At 41.2% G+C, this 15,403-nt stretch overlaps 1 protein-coding gene across 4 annotated transcripts; it reads left to right on the top strand.

The window, feature by feature from the left end:
* Nucleotides 1-2,268: 2,268 nt before the first annotated feature.
* sybu (syntabulin (syntaxin-interacting)) lies at nucleotides 2,269-12,874 on the top strand. 4 transcript variants are annotated; one of them, XM_020597225.1, is made up of 8 exons: nucleotides 2,269-2,415; nucleotides 6,380-6,428; nucleotides 6,583-6,769; nucleotides 7,223-7,423; nucleotides 8,867-8,966; nucleotides 9,114-9,266; nucleotides 10,564-10,719; nucleotides 10,897-12,874. In XM_020597225.1, the coding sequence occupies exons 2-8, from the start codon at nucleotides 6,405-6,407 to the stop codon at nucleotides 12,083-12,085; spliced, it is 2,010 nt and encodes a 669-aa protein (XP_020452881.1). In that variant the 5' UTR covers nucleotides 2,269-2,415; nucleotides 6,380-6,404; the 3' UTR covers nucleotides 12,086-12,874. The 4 variants fall into 4 exon arrangements, with proteins under 4 accessions (XP_020452881.1, XP_020452884.1, XP_020452882.1 ...); XM_020597228.1 differs by having other exon boundaries at nucleotides 2,270-2,415; nucleotides 7,277-7,423; XM_020597226.1 differs by lacking the exon at nucleotides 2,269-2,415 and adding an exon at nucleotides 2,437-2,773.
* The last annotated feature ends 2,529 nt before the right edge of the window (nucleotides 12,875-15,403 follow it).

Here is a 15,403-nt window from a genome sequence, read left to right as displayed (position 1 = left end):
AACTGCATCAAGAACAAATGAGAGAATTTCATTTTTTGTGGAAAATGTTTATGAATGCTGACTGCTGGGAAAACCTGCCCCAGCACTGTTGAAAATGGCTGAAATGTATTGATGAAATAGCTGAAGGCTGAGATGCAATGCTAAATAATGCCCAAAGCTAAAAAGCAACGCTGAACTTGGGAGTCTATATTCATTACTGTACCTAAAGAAGATGAGAACTTACAAGCATCACTAAAATGGTGGAGGGTATAATAAAAATAAATGAGCTTAAATCAAAATCAGTTATCTGTACTAACATCTGACAGATGAACTTAACACTTTGGAACATAAAATATGACTGCTGAAACACATTGCCTGATATCAAGGGAGTTGAATTTCAGTGGAAAATGTTAAGCTAAAATGCACTGAGGAAGACCACGTTGAAATGTGAAGGAAGCAAAGAAGGCAGAGATAAGTTGAAGTGCAAGCACTATCAGGCATGGGAAGTGTATTTTACCTGAAGTTTACTAGAACTATCAGGTGAAGTGTGAGCTCTGAAAGGATAGTAGCCTAATATTGGTCAAAATAAAGTTTAAATATATAATAGTCTTTAAAGGTAAAGAATAATAATAGTAGAAATGTAAGATGCAAATTTCAGCAGACATGCTAACTGCTGTACCAGTGTGATGTGCACATTTGGAACAGACACAGCAGGTATCATGAGGGGGGGTATAATTCTCAGGAGCTCTGAAAAACGCATCCCCGTTAACTTTCATTTTAGAATAGTGTGAATCAAGTAGTGTTACCAGCACATACATGGAGTTATTTTACATTGACAGTGAGATACTTAAATGTGTATGTTTTAATAGCTTTAAAAAATGAAATAAATCAGAATCAGATTTATTGCCCGAATATGTTGAACACCCAAGGAATATGACTCTGGTACCGGAGAAAAATAAAATGTGTTTATAAACATGGATGCATACATATAAACACATTGTGGCTAATTATTGCACTGGAGTGTTTGCTGTATTCTGTTGTTAGCTGTTGGCACAGAGGAAGAAGCTGTCCTTGTGTCTGGTTGTTTTGGCTGACATGGACCTGTAGCACTGTCCAGAGTGGGAGGAGCTCAAAGACCCTGTGTCCAGGGTGTGAGGGGTCTTCTTTGCCCTCCTTGTGAACCGTGAGGTGTACAGGTCCTCTGTGGAGGGCAGGCCCGCCCCCATGCTTTCTTCTGCAGCAATGCTGAACAGCATTGACACAGTTATATAATTTCACACAGTTATATAATTGGATTTCCATGGATTTCAGATGGGTATGGGGGGGTCGCCTCACTTATAGGAATGGGCATTTTTGTTGTGAGGGTTAATATGTACAGCACACCACAGTAACACATTACAGTACAATCATAAAAAGCAGGTTGTGGTCTCAATGACCTGCTACCCATTGTGTGACACTATGTTATTGCTCCAGCAGAGGGCGACAGTGATAAGTACTCAAACTTCTGCTTATACTGTACGTTTGGTTCAGCACCACCCATTACCTAATGCTTCGTCATAGCCACTTTGACGCACTTATAAATGATGAACCCCTCTGCAAGCTGGCAAGACTAAACATTAACACGCAGGTCTTTTTATAAATATTTGACACTATTTGATTCTTACAGGCTCCGGTGATCACTGGTGCAGATGGAACAAACATCGAGTTTCTATTTATGATTTGTTGTTTCTTTGTTTTTTTAAATGAAATCTGTATGTGCTGCCGTGTGATAAACTGGCGTTAAATCGCAGACGCAGAATTTGAATATACAGTAAATGGACATAAATAAGGACATGAGCAGCTACTAGCTCCCTGGTTTCAGCACCATGGAGAGCCAACATGCCAGTCACTGAGAGTATCTGCCTCATGCACTGGCAGATGTGCTCGGAGCATATAACCTAGGCTGAGTCAGTCAACAACATCGCCTTGAGCTAACGAATGTGCTATTACTCCACAAATCCGCGCATAATCTGTTGGGCTGAACGGAGAGGATTTTAGATCTTCTTAAATGTAAAATGCAGTTTCGTGAGGAGCGCCCATATTAATAATAGACTGAACATATTTAGAAATAATGTATGGAGGCATATAGCATGTGTTAAATGCCACAAAATGACAGCAAACATTTTAAATGAGATCATAAAATGGCCTAGCACCGTGTATTCCTGTACAGAGAGTCATTGATTCAGTGATGTCTCGTGTGTTATGTAACAGGGCAGTCGTTGTGAGTGTGCGCTGTCAGTGTCCTCAGCCTGCGCACAGCTCTCGTCAGCCCGACATCCAAACAGCGGAGCAGAGCGGAGGCTGGCACCACCGGAGCGGCGTCGGCGGCGGAACGACCCTTTGTGCTTCACTGATAGACGCACGTCTTTCCGCGAGGAAACACCATCAGACATCCAGGCAAAAGGGTTTCTTTATTTTAGCCAACATGTTTTGTTGAATTAATAATTTAAGAGCAATCTAATGTAACCATTAGCTTTTAAAAAGTAAAATAAAACGGGAGCAGGTGGGCTGAGGAAGAGATGTTTACAAGTTCAGGAACGAGTATTTTTACAGATTACCCGAATATTCGGACGTAGTCGTGCATGTTTTGGGTGGTGCCATCTCACTAAAGTCGGGTGTTTACATCATCATTGCCTCTATTCTTTAGCCTATTTTGCATGTGCTTATTTCTAGTCATCTACGCACTTGGAAATCATTCCCACTAACTGTGGGGGCGCCAGATGAAACAGAACACAATCCCACTGCCTCCTAAAAGGTAAAATAAGATATTTTATAACAGTGAGAGAAGAGATGCTGCTTGTCGTGATGAAATAGAAGACGAAAATCTAATAAACCTCTATAATACTCGGTGAAAACGTCTTTGTAATGAGATGTGGAAGACAAAGGGAGGCATGTAAACATGTAAACACAAGGGAGAGCATTTTCAGGGCGTCCTTGGTTAGAGCAGGGGGTGTATGTAATGGCTGAAACTATTTGTTTATTGTGAGAATCTCATGTATTTTAAAGGGGTTTAACAGCACCATAAAGTTGAACTGTGAAACCATATGATATGTATGATCTTAAAGGGATTATCATAGCAGGTAATTTTTTAAGGTACACACCTAATATTTTTATTACACCCAGGAAACAATTTTCTAAAAGTTGTATTGGTTTCACTGTGATTTATGAAAGTGAATGAGATATACCCACTAATGACTTCATGCAATGATGATGTCAGTTTGTCAGTGAGCTCAGTGCAAGTATTGCGAATGACATGCTACTCATACAAATATGAAGGTTCTATTTAGAGAGAACAATTATTTTGTGCCTATTAATAAAAGGTAGAGCCTATGGACATAGATGCTGCATTTACGTTCATACCTTCCAGAGCTGCACAACTGCCTGTAGTTTAGGAGTTCATCAGCATGTGTCAGATGTTGTCATCACAATGCACAGTGGACTGAGTCGCATCAGGGGGTTAACATTAGTTCAAGTGCATGATCAACATTAGAAAACAGAGACTGATATGGATTAGATAAATCAATGTTCACATCTACTCCATGCTGATTTAAAAGCAGACCATCTGGACAAAGAAAATAGCTCAAGTAGAAGCTTAAAACTTTACCAGACCTGTACACAGTCTCTCAACACTCTGATGCTGACTTCTTTTCCCAGTCCATCTACTGTCTAAATCACTGCTCTCCTTCCAGGCTTAAGTTTGGATGAGTTTGGAACAATTGTAGATCAAGAGCAGTTTTGCTGTTCACCATGCTTAAGAGAGCAGACTCTCCTTCCAGGCTTAAGTTTGGATGAATTTGGAACAATTGTGGATCTAGAGCAGGTTGGCTGTTCACCATGCTTAAGAGAGCAGGAAATCCTGTGTTTGCAACCTAGATAAGGCTTATCCTGCTGCTCACTAGGTAGCCAATCAACATTGTCTGGAGTCAAGCAGAGGATCAAATATAGAATCCCACTTTATAGGGTCTAGTTCAGGACATGACTAATTGTGGAAGCAGGCAAAAGCACCCACAATTTAGACTGAAACAAGCAAACAAACAAAATCTAATTAACTAAAGGCAAAGAGCATGCATGGGCAAGCATCTATCCAAACACTTCACTGGGATTCAGGTTGCAAACTACTGAGTGATCATTAGCAAAGACAGATGATCTTGAACTGGATTAAAAAATACAAGATTCGGGACTAAGCGGTATAGAAAATGAGATGAGATTTTAAAATGTAGTTTGAAAGATTTGACTTTGAATGCTACAGTCTAACTGATCTGTGATTCTTCATATTTCATGTTTTGAAGCTGTGGCTGTCACATGGTTCCCTGATCTCTCTCACATGTAGGCTCAGGCACAGACTGTGTATTCAGTTTGATGAAAACATCTCTACAGCTTAATGGTGAACACCATCACATCACCTGAGCATAGATATTTTCTCAGTGAAGGACAGCATCTCAGGATGAGCAGCAGAAGCCTGATTTCACTTGTAATGGTTCCATCTAGCTGGAGTCGTTCCTACAGTGCTTTCTCTCGGTTGCTAAGACTGTTGCTAGGGCACAGCTCGGGCCCGCTAGGTGCCTGTAATCTGATTCTACTGTGCCAGTATGCTGCGGAGCTGTGCATTGTACAGTAGGATGGTATTGTGGGTGTTTGTGGGACTGCAGAAGCTGAAAAGAAAAGTGGTTCAGACCACTGAGATCTCAATCCTTTTTTTAGGTCTGATAATAGGATGTGGAGTTTAGTTCCCATGGGTCTCTGGTCTGTTTTTGCAATCCTCCTTGGTCCTTGGCAGTTTGGAGCAAGTGGATTTTGTAATAGTCTGGACTACTCATACAGGGGAACATAGCTTATATTAGGTCATCATGTGGTTATATCAGTCTGTTGTTGATGGAGGATTGTTTGGGGAAACTAGATAATAAAGACAGGATTGACCTCAATCCAGCCCAAATTTTTAAAAGGCACCATCTGGACGAAGCTAGGGAAGACAGGTGCAGAGTCCTTGTTGCAACAGCACCACAAAGGCCTTGGGGTCAATTACAACATCTCTAATGCATAAACAGAAAAACATGTATGCACTTATGCAACTGACCTCATTATTCAGCCATGCTAAGGAGCAATCAATACCCAAGAGGAAGTGAGCCACTGTCTAAAGTTTATTCAACAATGGGAGGGAATTCTGCATTAATAAGATGTAAAGCATCAATAAGAAACGTTTCTTCCTTGGTTAAAGGTGTAGGTGCAAAATAGACATTTCAGCAGTAGAGTTTTTTTCTACTGTGGCTTCTACTTGTAAACGGTCCGGAAGGAAATAAAGTAACTCCATCGTATCTCACCGATAGAAGCACCTTGTAGCTTTTGGCAGGCAGCTGCAATTGTGGTGTAGAAGCTGATATAAAGGCTCGGTGTAGTTTTTAGAATTGCATAGTTAGGGTAGACTCCTTTCATCTACTTCTGTGCTTGACAACTCATCATCTTAGAAATTATTTAAATGAAAAACTAAAATATGACAGAGATATCAGCATACTTCTTTATAGCTGTAGGTGCAGTCTTTGAACTCTATTCTTTAAAAGCATCCCTCATCCCTTTCCGTGGTTCTAGCCACTCTAGGGGCATGTCTGTATGACGATGACAACATCAATCTGTCGGGCGGTTCACTACTTTGGTTTGGACTGAATAGTCTCAAAAACTATTACATGGATTTCCATGAAAGTTTGTAAATGCATTCATGGCTCCCAAGACAATGTATCCCAATGATTCTGATGATCTCGTCTGTTTTGCTCTAGCACCACCATGGGGTTGCAATTTGTGATTCAAACTGAACTATCTCTAGTATTAGATGGGTTCCCATGACATTTGGCACAGACATTCAAGTACTCTTGTGATAATTTTCTAATGACTTGTTAATCCTCTGATTTTTCCTCTATTAACAAGCAGGTCAGAATTTTCACCTCAGCAACTACTTGATGGAGTGTTGTGAAAGTTTTGACCAACTCTGGTGGTTCCAGAAGGAACCCCAATGACCTTTGGTGACCTCCTGACCTTTTCCTTGTTTTTATTTAATGCTTGTTTGATTTGATTGTTAAAGGGCATTACAAATTCTGATTTAAAACATGTATTTGTAGGGATTACATGTAGAATTTCATTTATAAAGTCCTCAAATCAGTGTTAGTTGGTCATGGCTGGCTCCAGGCTTCTTGTGCCATCTGTACCAGGCAGGATGTGTGTTTGGTGGTGGGTGGCATTCTGTGACATACCAGAGTTCGGACAGAGGACTCTTGTTTGTTAATGGGCTTGTGTGCCATGTCAAAACGCTGCCATATACACAGTCCACAGAAAAACGACTCACCTGATTTTTCTCCTCATTTTCCTTCATTAGGTGAAAACGCTATACGTGAGGCATAATGGGACCATTCCAGGTGTGTGAGGTGAGTCTGTGAGGTCAGTGTGGGGTCACTACTGGTAGATTTTGGCACAATGGCTCTACAGCTAACAAAATTTCATCTTTTATCAAATTTAAGATAGCACTCAGTGGGTTTCTACATCCCTGCCTTTAGCTCTTACATATGTTGCCTTGAACAGGAAAATAAGTCACCAGAGAAAGGAAGCCCCCGTAGCCGCATCCCACGTCTGGTCATCCATCCTTTCCATACCAAGGAAAAAGGATTGCCTCTGTCTGACTCACCTTTTTCAGAGGAGGAGGGCAAGGAGTGTGACATCAGCTCAGATCACTCCAAAAGAACCATCAGCACCAACAGCTTTTGCTCTGGTAAGAAGCTCCTCTCCAGTCCAAGCGTGATTGACTTAACAGCCCTGCCTGATATTTAAATAACCAGCTGTCAATAAAAAGATCATATCAATAGCAATACAGTCATAACATTTAAAATCTTTGATTTGGATAGTATTTTTGCCTTGTTTTGGCAAGATATGCCAGCTCAAACAGAAAATCCTCGTACACTATATTTTATGTTCATCCAAATTGGCCTGCTTAACAAATAGCCTGTGTGTACAGTATATGTGCATGTGTGTTTGTGTACACTGTGTAAACCACAACACAGACACCATTTGACTATTTCTTTTTAAAAGCAATGAGCCACTGTGAACTGTCAGATAACAGTCAGGGTAAACCTTGAGCTCTGATTGACTGCTTGTGCTTTCCACCTGCCCAACACTGCTGCTTGTTCTTGGCTGTTACCACCTATGTGCCTGTCTATAATAATAGATGACACCAGCTGCCCCACTAGTCAGTCTGTGTCCCCCTCCAAAACCCCATCAGGCTCAGAGCAGAGCGCCCATGGATCGCCAATACTCCCTGAGCATAAGACCAAAGTGAAGAGGGTGAGGGTGATGGCAGAGCGGAGAGACGAACCCCTGAGCATGCCAAGACACAAGAGGGAGCTGAGGTCAGCCATGAAAGCAAGAGGTAAAAACAATACAGAGTTAAGGTGAAAAGGTTAAACAAATAGAGACAGAATGAGGATCAACAACCTTTGAAGTCTTCACTTACGGAATGCACTATCATGATCTAATCACATACTATATGAGAGAAATCTGAATTTGTGGGGGGGGTTTATACATAAATGTTTTTCATGATACACAGTAGACTGCATACATATGCATACCAGTGGTTCCCTAAAAGCCAGAGTACAACAACAGTGTATTTGTCATGTCAGCAGTTAACAGATTCCTGGGAATTCTGACTTGAAAAAACGCTTACAGGGAAGCAGCTTCTTACCTAAGAGGAGAGTAATAACTGGAGTGAACTGTCATCTGTACTCTGATAACATATATTATAAACAGTGCAATCCACTCCTCATCCCAAAATTGCATGTCCTCTTTTTTAATCTGTCTAAATCTGGGAGCATGGCAGAATACTGCTTGATTTTCATTCAGAATGGTGGAGAAAGCTGGTTGGTTGATCAAAATGTTTGGGAGCTTAGCCAATTAGGCTGATTAGGAGGAGCTTACTACACTGATTGAATGTCCACAGAGCTTCAGCTGAGTCACCAAGTGTTGGAGGATCACTTAGTTTTGGAGATTTTTTCCCCAGTCATCACCGAACACAATAATATGATTTTGTTTGATGGAAAAATGTGCTGCTCAGGTATTACTTTGAAATGAATTGCAACATAATGTTTAGTGATCAGTTTTTTCTGTGTAAACAATTAAGCTGAGTGATGTTCAAAGATTTAGTATTGTGCTGAGGCCTTGATGTGTTGTAGTTTTTGAGCATATTGCGTTATACGTAAGTACTGGCTAAGTCTGGAGAATTTATGGTATTCGTAATCACATGAAGTGTTGTATCTGTATGCCCTATTATTTTAACTTATTGGTCTAACAATATAGAATATGAAGAGTAGCTCATCCAAAAAGCTGTTGCATCTGTTTGACACTGTGCTCTGTTTGATGGCTCTATCAGGGACACCGCCTACAGATAGTGAAACATGATAGTCTTGTTTGATTCTCCACTTCATTTAACAGTAACCTGGCAATAGGAAAACAGGACATGTGCTGTGTTACCCCAGAAAGCTAGTGAGCATTAGTGTTAATGTTACACTAAGTTTTAAGGCTTAAATCAAGACTATAGCTTACATCAAACCACAGCTACTGACAGTGAAATTGGACCACAAGCAGGAAAAAATATGTCTTGGTGAGGTACGATGTGTTTACTTTTGGGGTCAAACCAGTAAAATACTTAGCTGTGACATGCTCAAATCCTGTACTGTACTTCAGTGGTGCAAAAAAAGAAGAATCAGCATTAGCAAAATAATAAAAATATATATGCTAACATCAATAATGTTTGCTAGCACTGGTTGTAGCAGGCCAAATAAGGCTGTCAGTGGAATACTGATGCATCTCCCTGCAGGTAGTGAGGCAGACTTCAGCTCATCCAGCAGCACAGGCAGCTTGAAGAACAGGGAGAGCCTCACTTTCAATTCAACTGGAAAGAAAGCTTCTTTGCGCAGGTATGAAGTTTATGTGTATGTCATTATGCTGCCTTGAGTCATAGCTAGACCTAAAAAAACAACAACCCTGTTTTAGGCCATACTGTAACCAAAAAAGGAAAGATCCATTGTGCCTTAATGTTTTGCATGTGTCCCCCTCCCCCAAAGTCATGGCACCCACTTCAGAATGCTGCCAGTGTTCAAGCCAGCTGGAAGCCCAACAGCCAGCCGTGATGCAGAGCTCTATGCTCCCTACAGGACTCCTCCCAGAGCTGTCTCCTTGGCCAACAGCAGCAGCTGTAACTCCAGCCCCACCTCCAGGTACCAAACATTGCTTTTATATTATGCTATATTAAAAAAAAAAAAAAAAGACAGAGCAAGGACATCGACGTTAAAGTAGTTGTGACCTTCTGGTCACATCAGTCCCTTCACTTTTTCCTGACTGGATTCATTACAAATCAAACCACCTCTGCTTGTTTTGGATTATGCCTCAGGTAAGGTGCAGCGTCACGTTGTATATGTGATTGGGTGGCTGGATTAAGATCGGAGTGCTTTATCATCTCCTGTTTTCTAGATGGCTGGGATTATATTGGGCATGATTTGGCTGTGGTTGGGATTAATGATTTTAATAAAGCAAATGTCAGAATGTGGTACCCAGATAGTGTCTGCACTGGCTGCAGCACATCTCCTAACTGGAGTGAATGCTTAATAGCATACTAACTAAATAGCATGATGTTTAAATGTTTATCACTGAATTTTGACATGGTGCTTTAGGCTGTGTATTACTTGAAAGGTTTTCCTGCAGTTTTATATTCAGTGGCTGCTCAGCTCTGCATAAAGTTTGACCTAAAAATCCCCTTGCAGCTTTATAAAAAAACAACAAATCTAAAGCCCTGAGCCTTTTGAGTTTTTATGCAGTAGCAGAATCTGCCCTCTTTATCTCATGTTTACAGAATGCATTATAGCCCTCTAGTCTGGTCACTTGAAGACATCCTGCTGTCAGCTTTCTTCTACCTGGTTTAAGTGTTATGTGACATCTCTTGGTTTCACTTGCTACCCTCTCCTCTGTTGTTTCTATTTTTGGCAGGGATGCAGAGCGCTCCTATCAAAGTCTCAAATATCCCAGGTTGCTAGGATATTATGCTTGTGGAAGAGAGGGACTTACAGGGTCTTTTGCATATTGCCAAAATCTACCCACTCACCCTTTACAGAAAAAAAAGCACACCCTTGTCTCTATAATAAAACATTGTTCTGAATACATACAAATAATTTTGGAATGCTAATGCAATTAGTTTGTAGGTTAAAGTTTTTCTAGTAAGTTGATTTATTTCCTTGTCAGTTGTACTTGTATTTAGATAAACCAGAGTTCTAGGGGATTTGCCTCTAGTGTGCATGCCAGGAATCCTATGTCAGACAGTAATTCGAGGCTTCAGGGAGCAACTGTCGTGACGGTGCACTCTCAGCCATTCAGGGAGTCATTTTACTTTTAAGCATTAAATTGATTCATCTGCTGCTGCTTCAGACTGCCTTGTTGGGGATTGATGGGATGGGATGGTATGGTGGTTCAGGAGCGGTAAACTTGGCATTTGACTGTGATCATCACATCTCTACCCAACAGAAAGGTAAGCCTGAGCCACTATCATTCCTGTGGAGACAATCATGGCATCAGGCCCCCAAAACCCGAACAGTACCTCACCCCTCTGCAGCACAAGGAAGTGGCCATCAGACACCTGAAGACTGAACTGCTGGAGTCTGAGAACAGAGTTCATGACAGGTTAGTTGAGCTTTAGCTGCACAGCAGCTCTGTGATTGTATCTCTAACTTTTTTTGGTTTTAAGGCAGGATGATATTGGTTGTATCAATGGAAAAAGCAGCTCTGCACTAAGTTGAACTTTTACTCTTGTGCAACTGGGCATATTTTGTGTGTGTGTGTGTGTGTGTGTTTTAATAGAGAAACGGAGATTGAGGAGCTTAAGGGCCAGCTCAGCAGAATGAGAGAAGACTGGATTGAAGAAGAGTGCCACAGAGTAGAGGCTCAGCTGTCTCTCAAAGAGGCTCGCAAAGAGATCAAGCAGTTGCGTCAGGTGGTGGAGACCATGAAGAGCAGCCTGATGGAGAAGGATAAGGGAATACAGAAGTATTTCATTGACATCAACATCCAAAACAGGAAATTGGAATCCCTGCTGCAAAGCATGGAGCTTGCCCAAAGTGGCACCAACCTCCAAGATGAAAATGCCTTGGATTTTATTTGTGATAGCCTTGATAATGGTGGGAAAAAGATGGCAGAGGGGGAAGTGGGTGGGGAGGAGCTGGGAGATCAAGGGACAGAGGCAATGGCAGACAGTGGGCTGCTGGTAAACGATGAGATGGCCAACAGAACAGACATTTTGGGGCAGGTTTTTATGTCCACAGCTATGGATTTCAGTCAGGACTTTAGTGGCAAGCTGGGGCCTGGGGCAGAGTCAGGGCCTGCAGTGTCTGTGCTGTCAGAAGAAGGCCAGTTACTTAGATCCACTGCGCCGCCATCAGCTTTACCAAATTCAGTTCCCACCACTGTCGGCATCTCTTCAAGCACACCTTTCCAGCAGACCACAGAAGACAAAGTAATCCAGACTGACATAATGTCCATGTCTCCAGACCTGCAAGCTCTGCTCCTCCAGCTGCTGAAGTTCCCGGGGGCAACAGCAAGGGATGCACCTCTGTCAGCTTCCAGCAGTCTCCCAGGTCTCCCAAATCTGTCCCCCACCACTGCCAATGTGTCCAGCCTGATACCTACCCTACCCATTATGACTAGTCCTGCTCCCTCAGAGAGCCCTGACATCTCCACAGACTCTGGCATGTGCTGCTCAGAGCTTGCAGTGAGCCGACGGTTCATGGAGGAGCTTGACTTTGACGTCTGTGAGGAGAAACCAAGTCTGTCACCAGGACTGGATGTGGTTGGCAAACATTACTGGAGCAACAGCTTTCTGATGGATCTTGCCGCAGTAGCAGCCCCTGTGTTACCCACTGTCGCCTGGCTGTACTCGCGACATGGTGTGGATGGTGGTGTTCCGGTGTACAACATTGCTGCTCTTATCAGGGGCTGTTGCGTCATGGGCTTGCACTCTCTTCGTCATGTTGTTCACAGGGCAAATGCGTAATAGCATCCAGCCCACATGCACACACCTAACCTGGGGGGGAGACAAACATTTAAGCATCTTTTGGAGAATATTTGAGATTTTTGTTCAACACGAGCAATGCAGTTATTTTGATTCCGGCACTGCTACTTTGCACTGTACAGTTACCATACGTTGAAGAATAATGGTGACAAGGAGGGGAATATTTATGACAAGGATTATTTATTATTTCTGTATAGAAGCTAATCATCTGGGTAGATGGTTACATGTTGTTGTTTTTGATGTTCTTAGTTGTCCTTGTGTTTGAAAAGTTAGAATGAGATTTTTGTTTTTCAGGTTCTGAAATTTCAGCTCTTGGGTTACTTTTCAAAAAGAAACCTTAAGTCTTCAGCCAAAGCTTTAATGTGAGTTCAGTCATTGCTTTGTGAAGTGTGTGTGTGTATATATATTTTTTTTTTACCCTCCCTAGGAATAGAGCTTTATTTGGCACAACCTGTGTATCGCTCACATAAATGAGTTGATGCTTCAAAGCAACTAACACTTGCTATGTGCAATACTGGTGGTTTACATCAGTGTCCTTGTATCTTTACTATTAAAGCATGAGCATTCTGCCTACATACTGTGACTCATGCCATTTCTGATCCTTCAGATTTGTTAATGCGGGGAAAAGGACAAAACAGATTAAAATGTGACTTAAACAAGAGCCATGTTCAAAATGCTAGCAAAAACGGGGGAGCCCAAGTTTCTTGACACATGAAAGATGTTCACATAAAATAATAAAAATGGGACTGCCTGAACTCAAGTCCAACCGAGCAGTGTTGCTACGCCAGCTTTTCTTATATAAAAGCTTTCCCAGTCTGTATTTTTAGATGTCACTTTGCTGAATGTGAAGCTCATTAGAACCACTTTACTCTTAGAAGCTGCAAAATTCTGTCTGTAAGAAGGCCACTGTTTTATTTAGTTCAGAGTCAGCTTTATTGGCCAGGTGCGTCGGACACACAAGGAATTTGACTCTGGCACATCGGCTCTCAATGTGTATGTACATATCCCCATGCAAGGAGCAATTAAATAGTAAACCAGCATAAGGCTGTGTAATATAACAAAATAAGCAGTATTAACAGCAACAAACAATGCAAAATAAGCAGTATAAACAGACAGTAAACAATGCAGACAGACAAGTAATGTTCATTGAAATGAGATAAATAGGGATAAAAACAGAGTACTTAAAACTAGAGACCTGTATGAGGTATATTTACAGGTATTGCACTGAGGGTTATTGTCCAGTCATACTGTCATGGGTCAAGTGTTCATCAGGGTGATGGCCTGGGGGAAGATACTGTCGCTGTGCTCAAAGAATAGGTTGGGATCCTGTCCAATTCAACTTTACAGATGCTGGAAACACAGTATTTATGTACACTATCAGAAGTGCCACGAGTGTTTATATGGCAGTTGCCTGAGGGCAGGTCTTAGATGTTTTTACTCAGCTCATGGTCAGTGAAGGCCTCATGCATTATAAATAAAAGAAGATTAATTAAAATGCCTTGGTATTTATCAGTCCCATCTCTACAATGGTCATGTGATCAATAATTTACTCTACTACTCATTTGATTAATTCACTCCTGAGTGGTATCTAAATCTGACCATCCTGTTGCTGTCATTGTTAACTCTAATTTGTGCAGTGATGTAGTAAATTAAAACTCACACACACATTGCATTCTACTGCCTTTGGCATATCAGAGCCAGAGGCAGGCTGATATTAGCCTAAATGTGTTTAAAACAGATAAAATACTACCAGTGGTGGAAGATATGCAAAAAGAAACTATATTACATCCATTCTAAAAATGTCTTTGAGGTCATTTCAAAGTGGTCTCTCCATTTCAGAAACAACAGTCACTGTAGAAAGACGGGGCAGTCCCACATCTGCCCTGAAATGATGAAGAGAATAGAAAATTGTGACTGACACAATAGACATCATCAGTCATTGAGACAGACAGTAAAACATGCCTTAAAACATGTTTGGAGTATTAATAGGATGCACACTTTTTATTTTTCATCATCAAAGCATCAGTTTTGGATTGAATTTGCTTCGGAGTACTCTGCTGCTGCCAGACTGAGGGGAAGTTTAGATATGTTTAGCCCCTACTATACACAATTCCTGTTACCGATAACCTGCTGTGCATGACTGAGGGAGCTCTGAACTGTTCTCTGGTTGTGTCCGGTGGAACAGTCACATATTTATGTTACATGCAATAGCAAGTGGTCATACGTATGTGACATATCAGTCAAGTCAGGTCAAGATTTGTATTTGCCATTTATGCATAAATAGACAGTCTAGGCATATAGGAATTCTTGTGCAGCTCTCTTTTGGAGTCAGGTAAGGAGTCAAAAGCCAGAACGAACACTTAGTCTTAAAATAAGAAAAGTTACATAAAGGCAACAAAGTATTAAAACCGCAATACACAAAAATAAGGTAATAGTATTTTCCCCAGTGAACTTCAAACATATGCCAGGAATAGCTTATTAGTTACAGCAATATGCATGTATTTTAAAGAAAACCATACTCCTAGGCTGCTATGTTGGTTCTTTTATGTTATTTTATTGGTATTTTAATATTGTAGTTGTCACGTTTTTAGATGTTTTGAATTGTATCTTATGTTAAGCACTTTGTTGGCCTCGGCTGTGTTCAAGTGCTTTATACAGTGCCTTGCGAAAGTATTCGGCCCCCTTGAACTTTGCGACCTTTTGCCACATTTCAGGCTTCAAACATAAAGATATAAAACTGTAATTTTTTGTGAAGAATCAACAACAAGTGGGACACAATCATGAAGTGGAATGAAATTTATTGGATATTTCAAACTTTTTTAACAAATAAAAAACTGAATAATTGGGCGTGCAAAATTATTCAGCCCCTTTACTTTCAGTGCAGCAAACTCTCTCCAGAAGTTCAGTGAGGATCTCTGAATGATCCAATGTTGACCTAAATGACTAATGATGATAAATAGAATCCACCTGTGTGTAATCAAGTCTCCGTATAAATGCACCTGCACTGTGATAGTCTCAGAGGTCCGTTTAAAGCGCAGAGAGCATCATGAAGAACAAGGAACACACCAGGCAGGTCCGAGATACTGTTGTGGAGAAGTTTAAAGCCGGATTTGGATACAAAAAGATTTCCCAAGCTTTAAACATCCCAAGGAGCACTGTGCAAGCGATAATATTGAAATGGAAGGAGTATCAGACCACTGCAAATCTACCAAGACCTGGCCGTCCCTCTAAACTTTCAGCTCATACAAGGAGAAGACTGATCAGAGATGCAGCCAAGCGGCCCATGATCACTCTGGATGA

Source organism: Monopterus albus, unplaced genomic scaffold (genome assembly GCF_001952655.1).
Source record: "Monopterus albus unplaced genomic scaffold, M_albus_1.0 scaffold33.1, whole genome shotgun sequence".
Lineage (NCBI taxonomy): Eukaryota > Metazoa > Chordata > Actinopteri > Synbranchiformes > Synbranchidae > Monopterus > Monopterus albus.
The sequence above is the reverse complement of the archived record's forward strand: the minus strand, read 5'-3'. Positions and strand labels throughout refer to the sequence as shown.

What these genes read in the sequence shown, in the direction of transcription:
- sybu (XM_020597225.1), top strand. Translation starts at nt 6,405, where the DNA reads ATGGGACCATTCCAGGTGTGTGAG. An exon ending in CACCAACAGCTTTTGCTCTG is followed by an intron (nt 6,770 to 7,222) that starts GTAAGAAGCTCC and finishes CTATAATAATAG; the next exon opens with ATGACACCAGCTGCCCCACT. An exon ending in AAGAAAGCTTCTTTGCGCAG is followed by an intron (nt 8,967 to 9,113) that starts GTATGAAGTTTA and finishes CCTCCCCCAAAG; the next exon opens with TCATGGCACCCACTTCAGAA.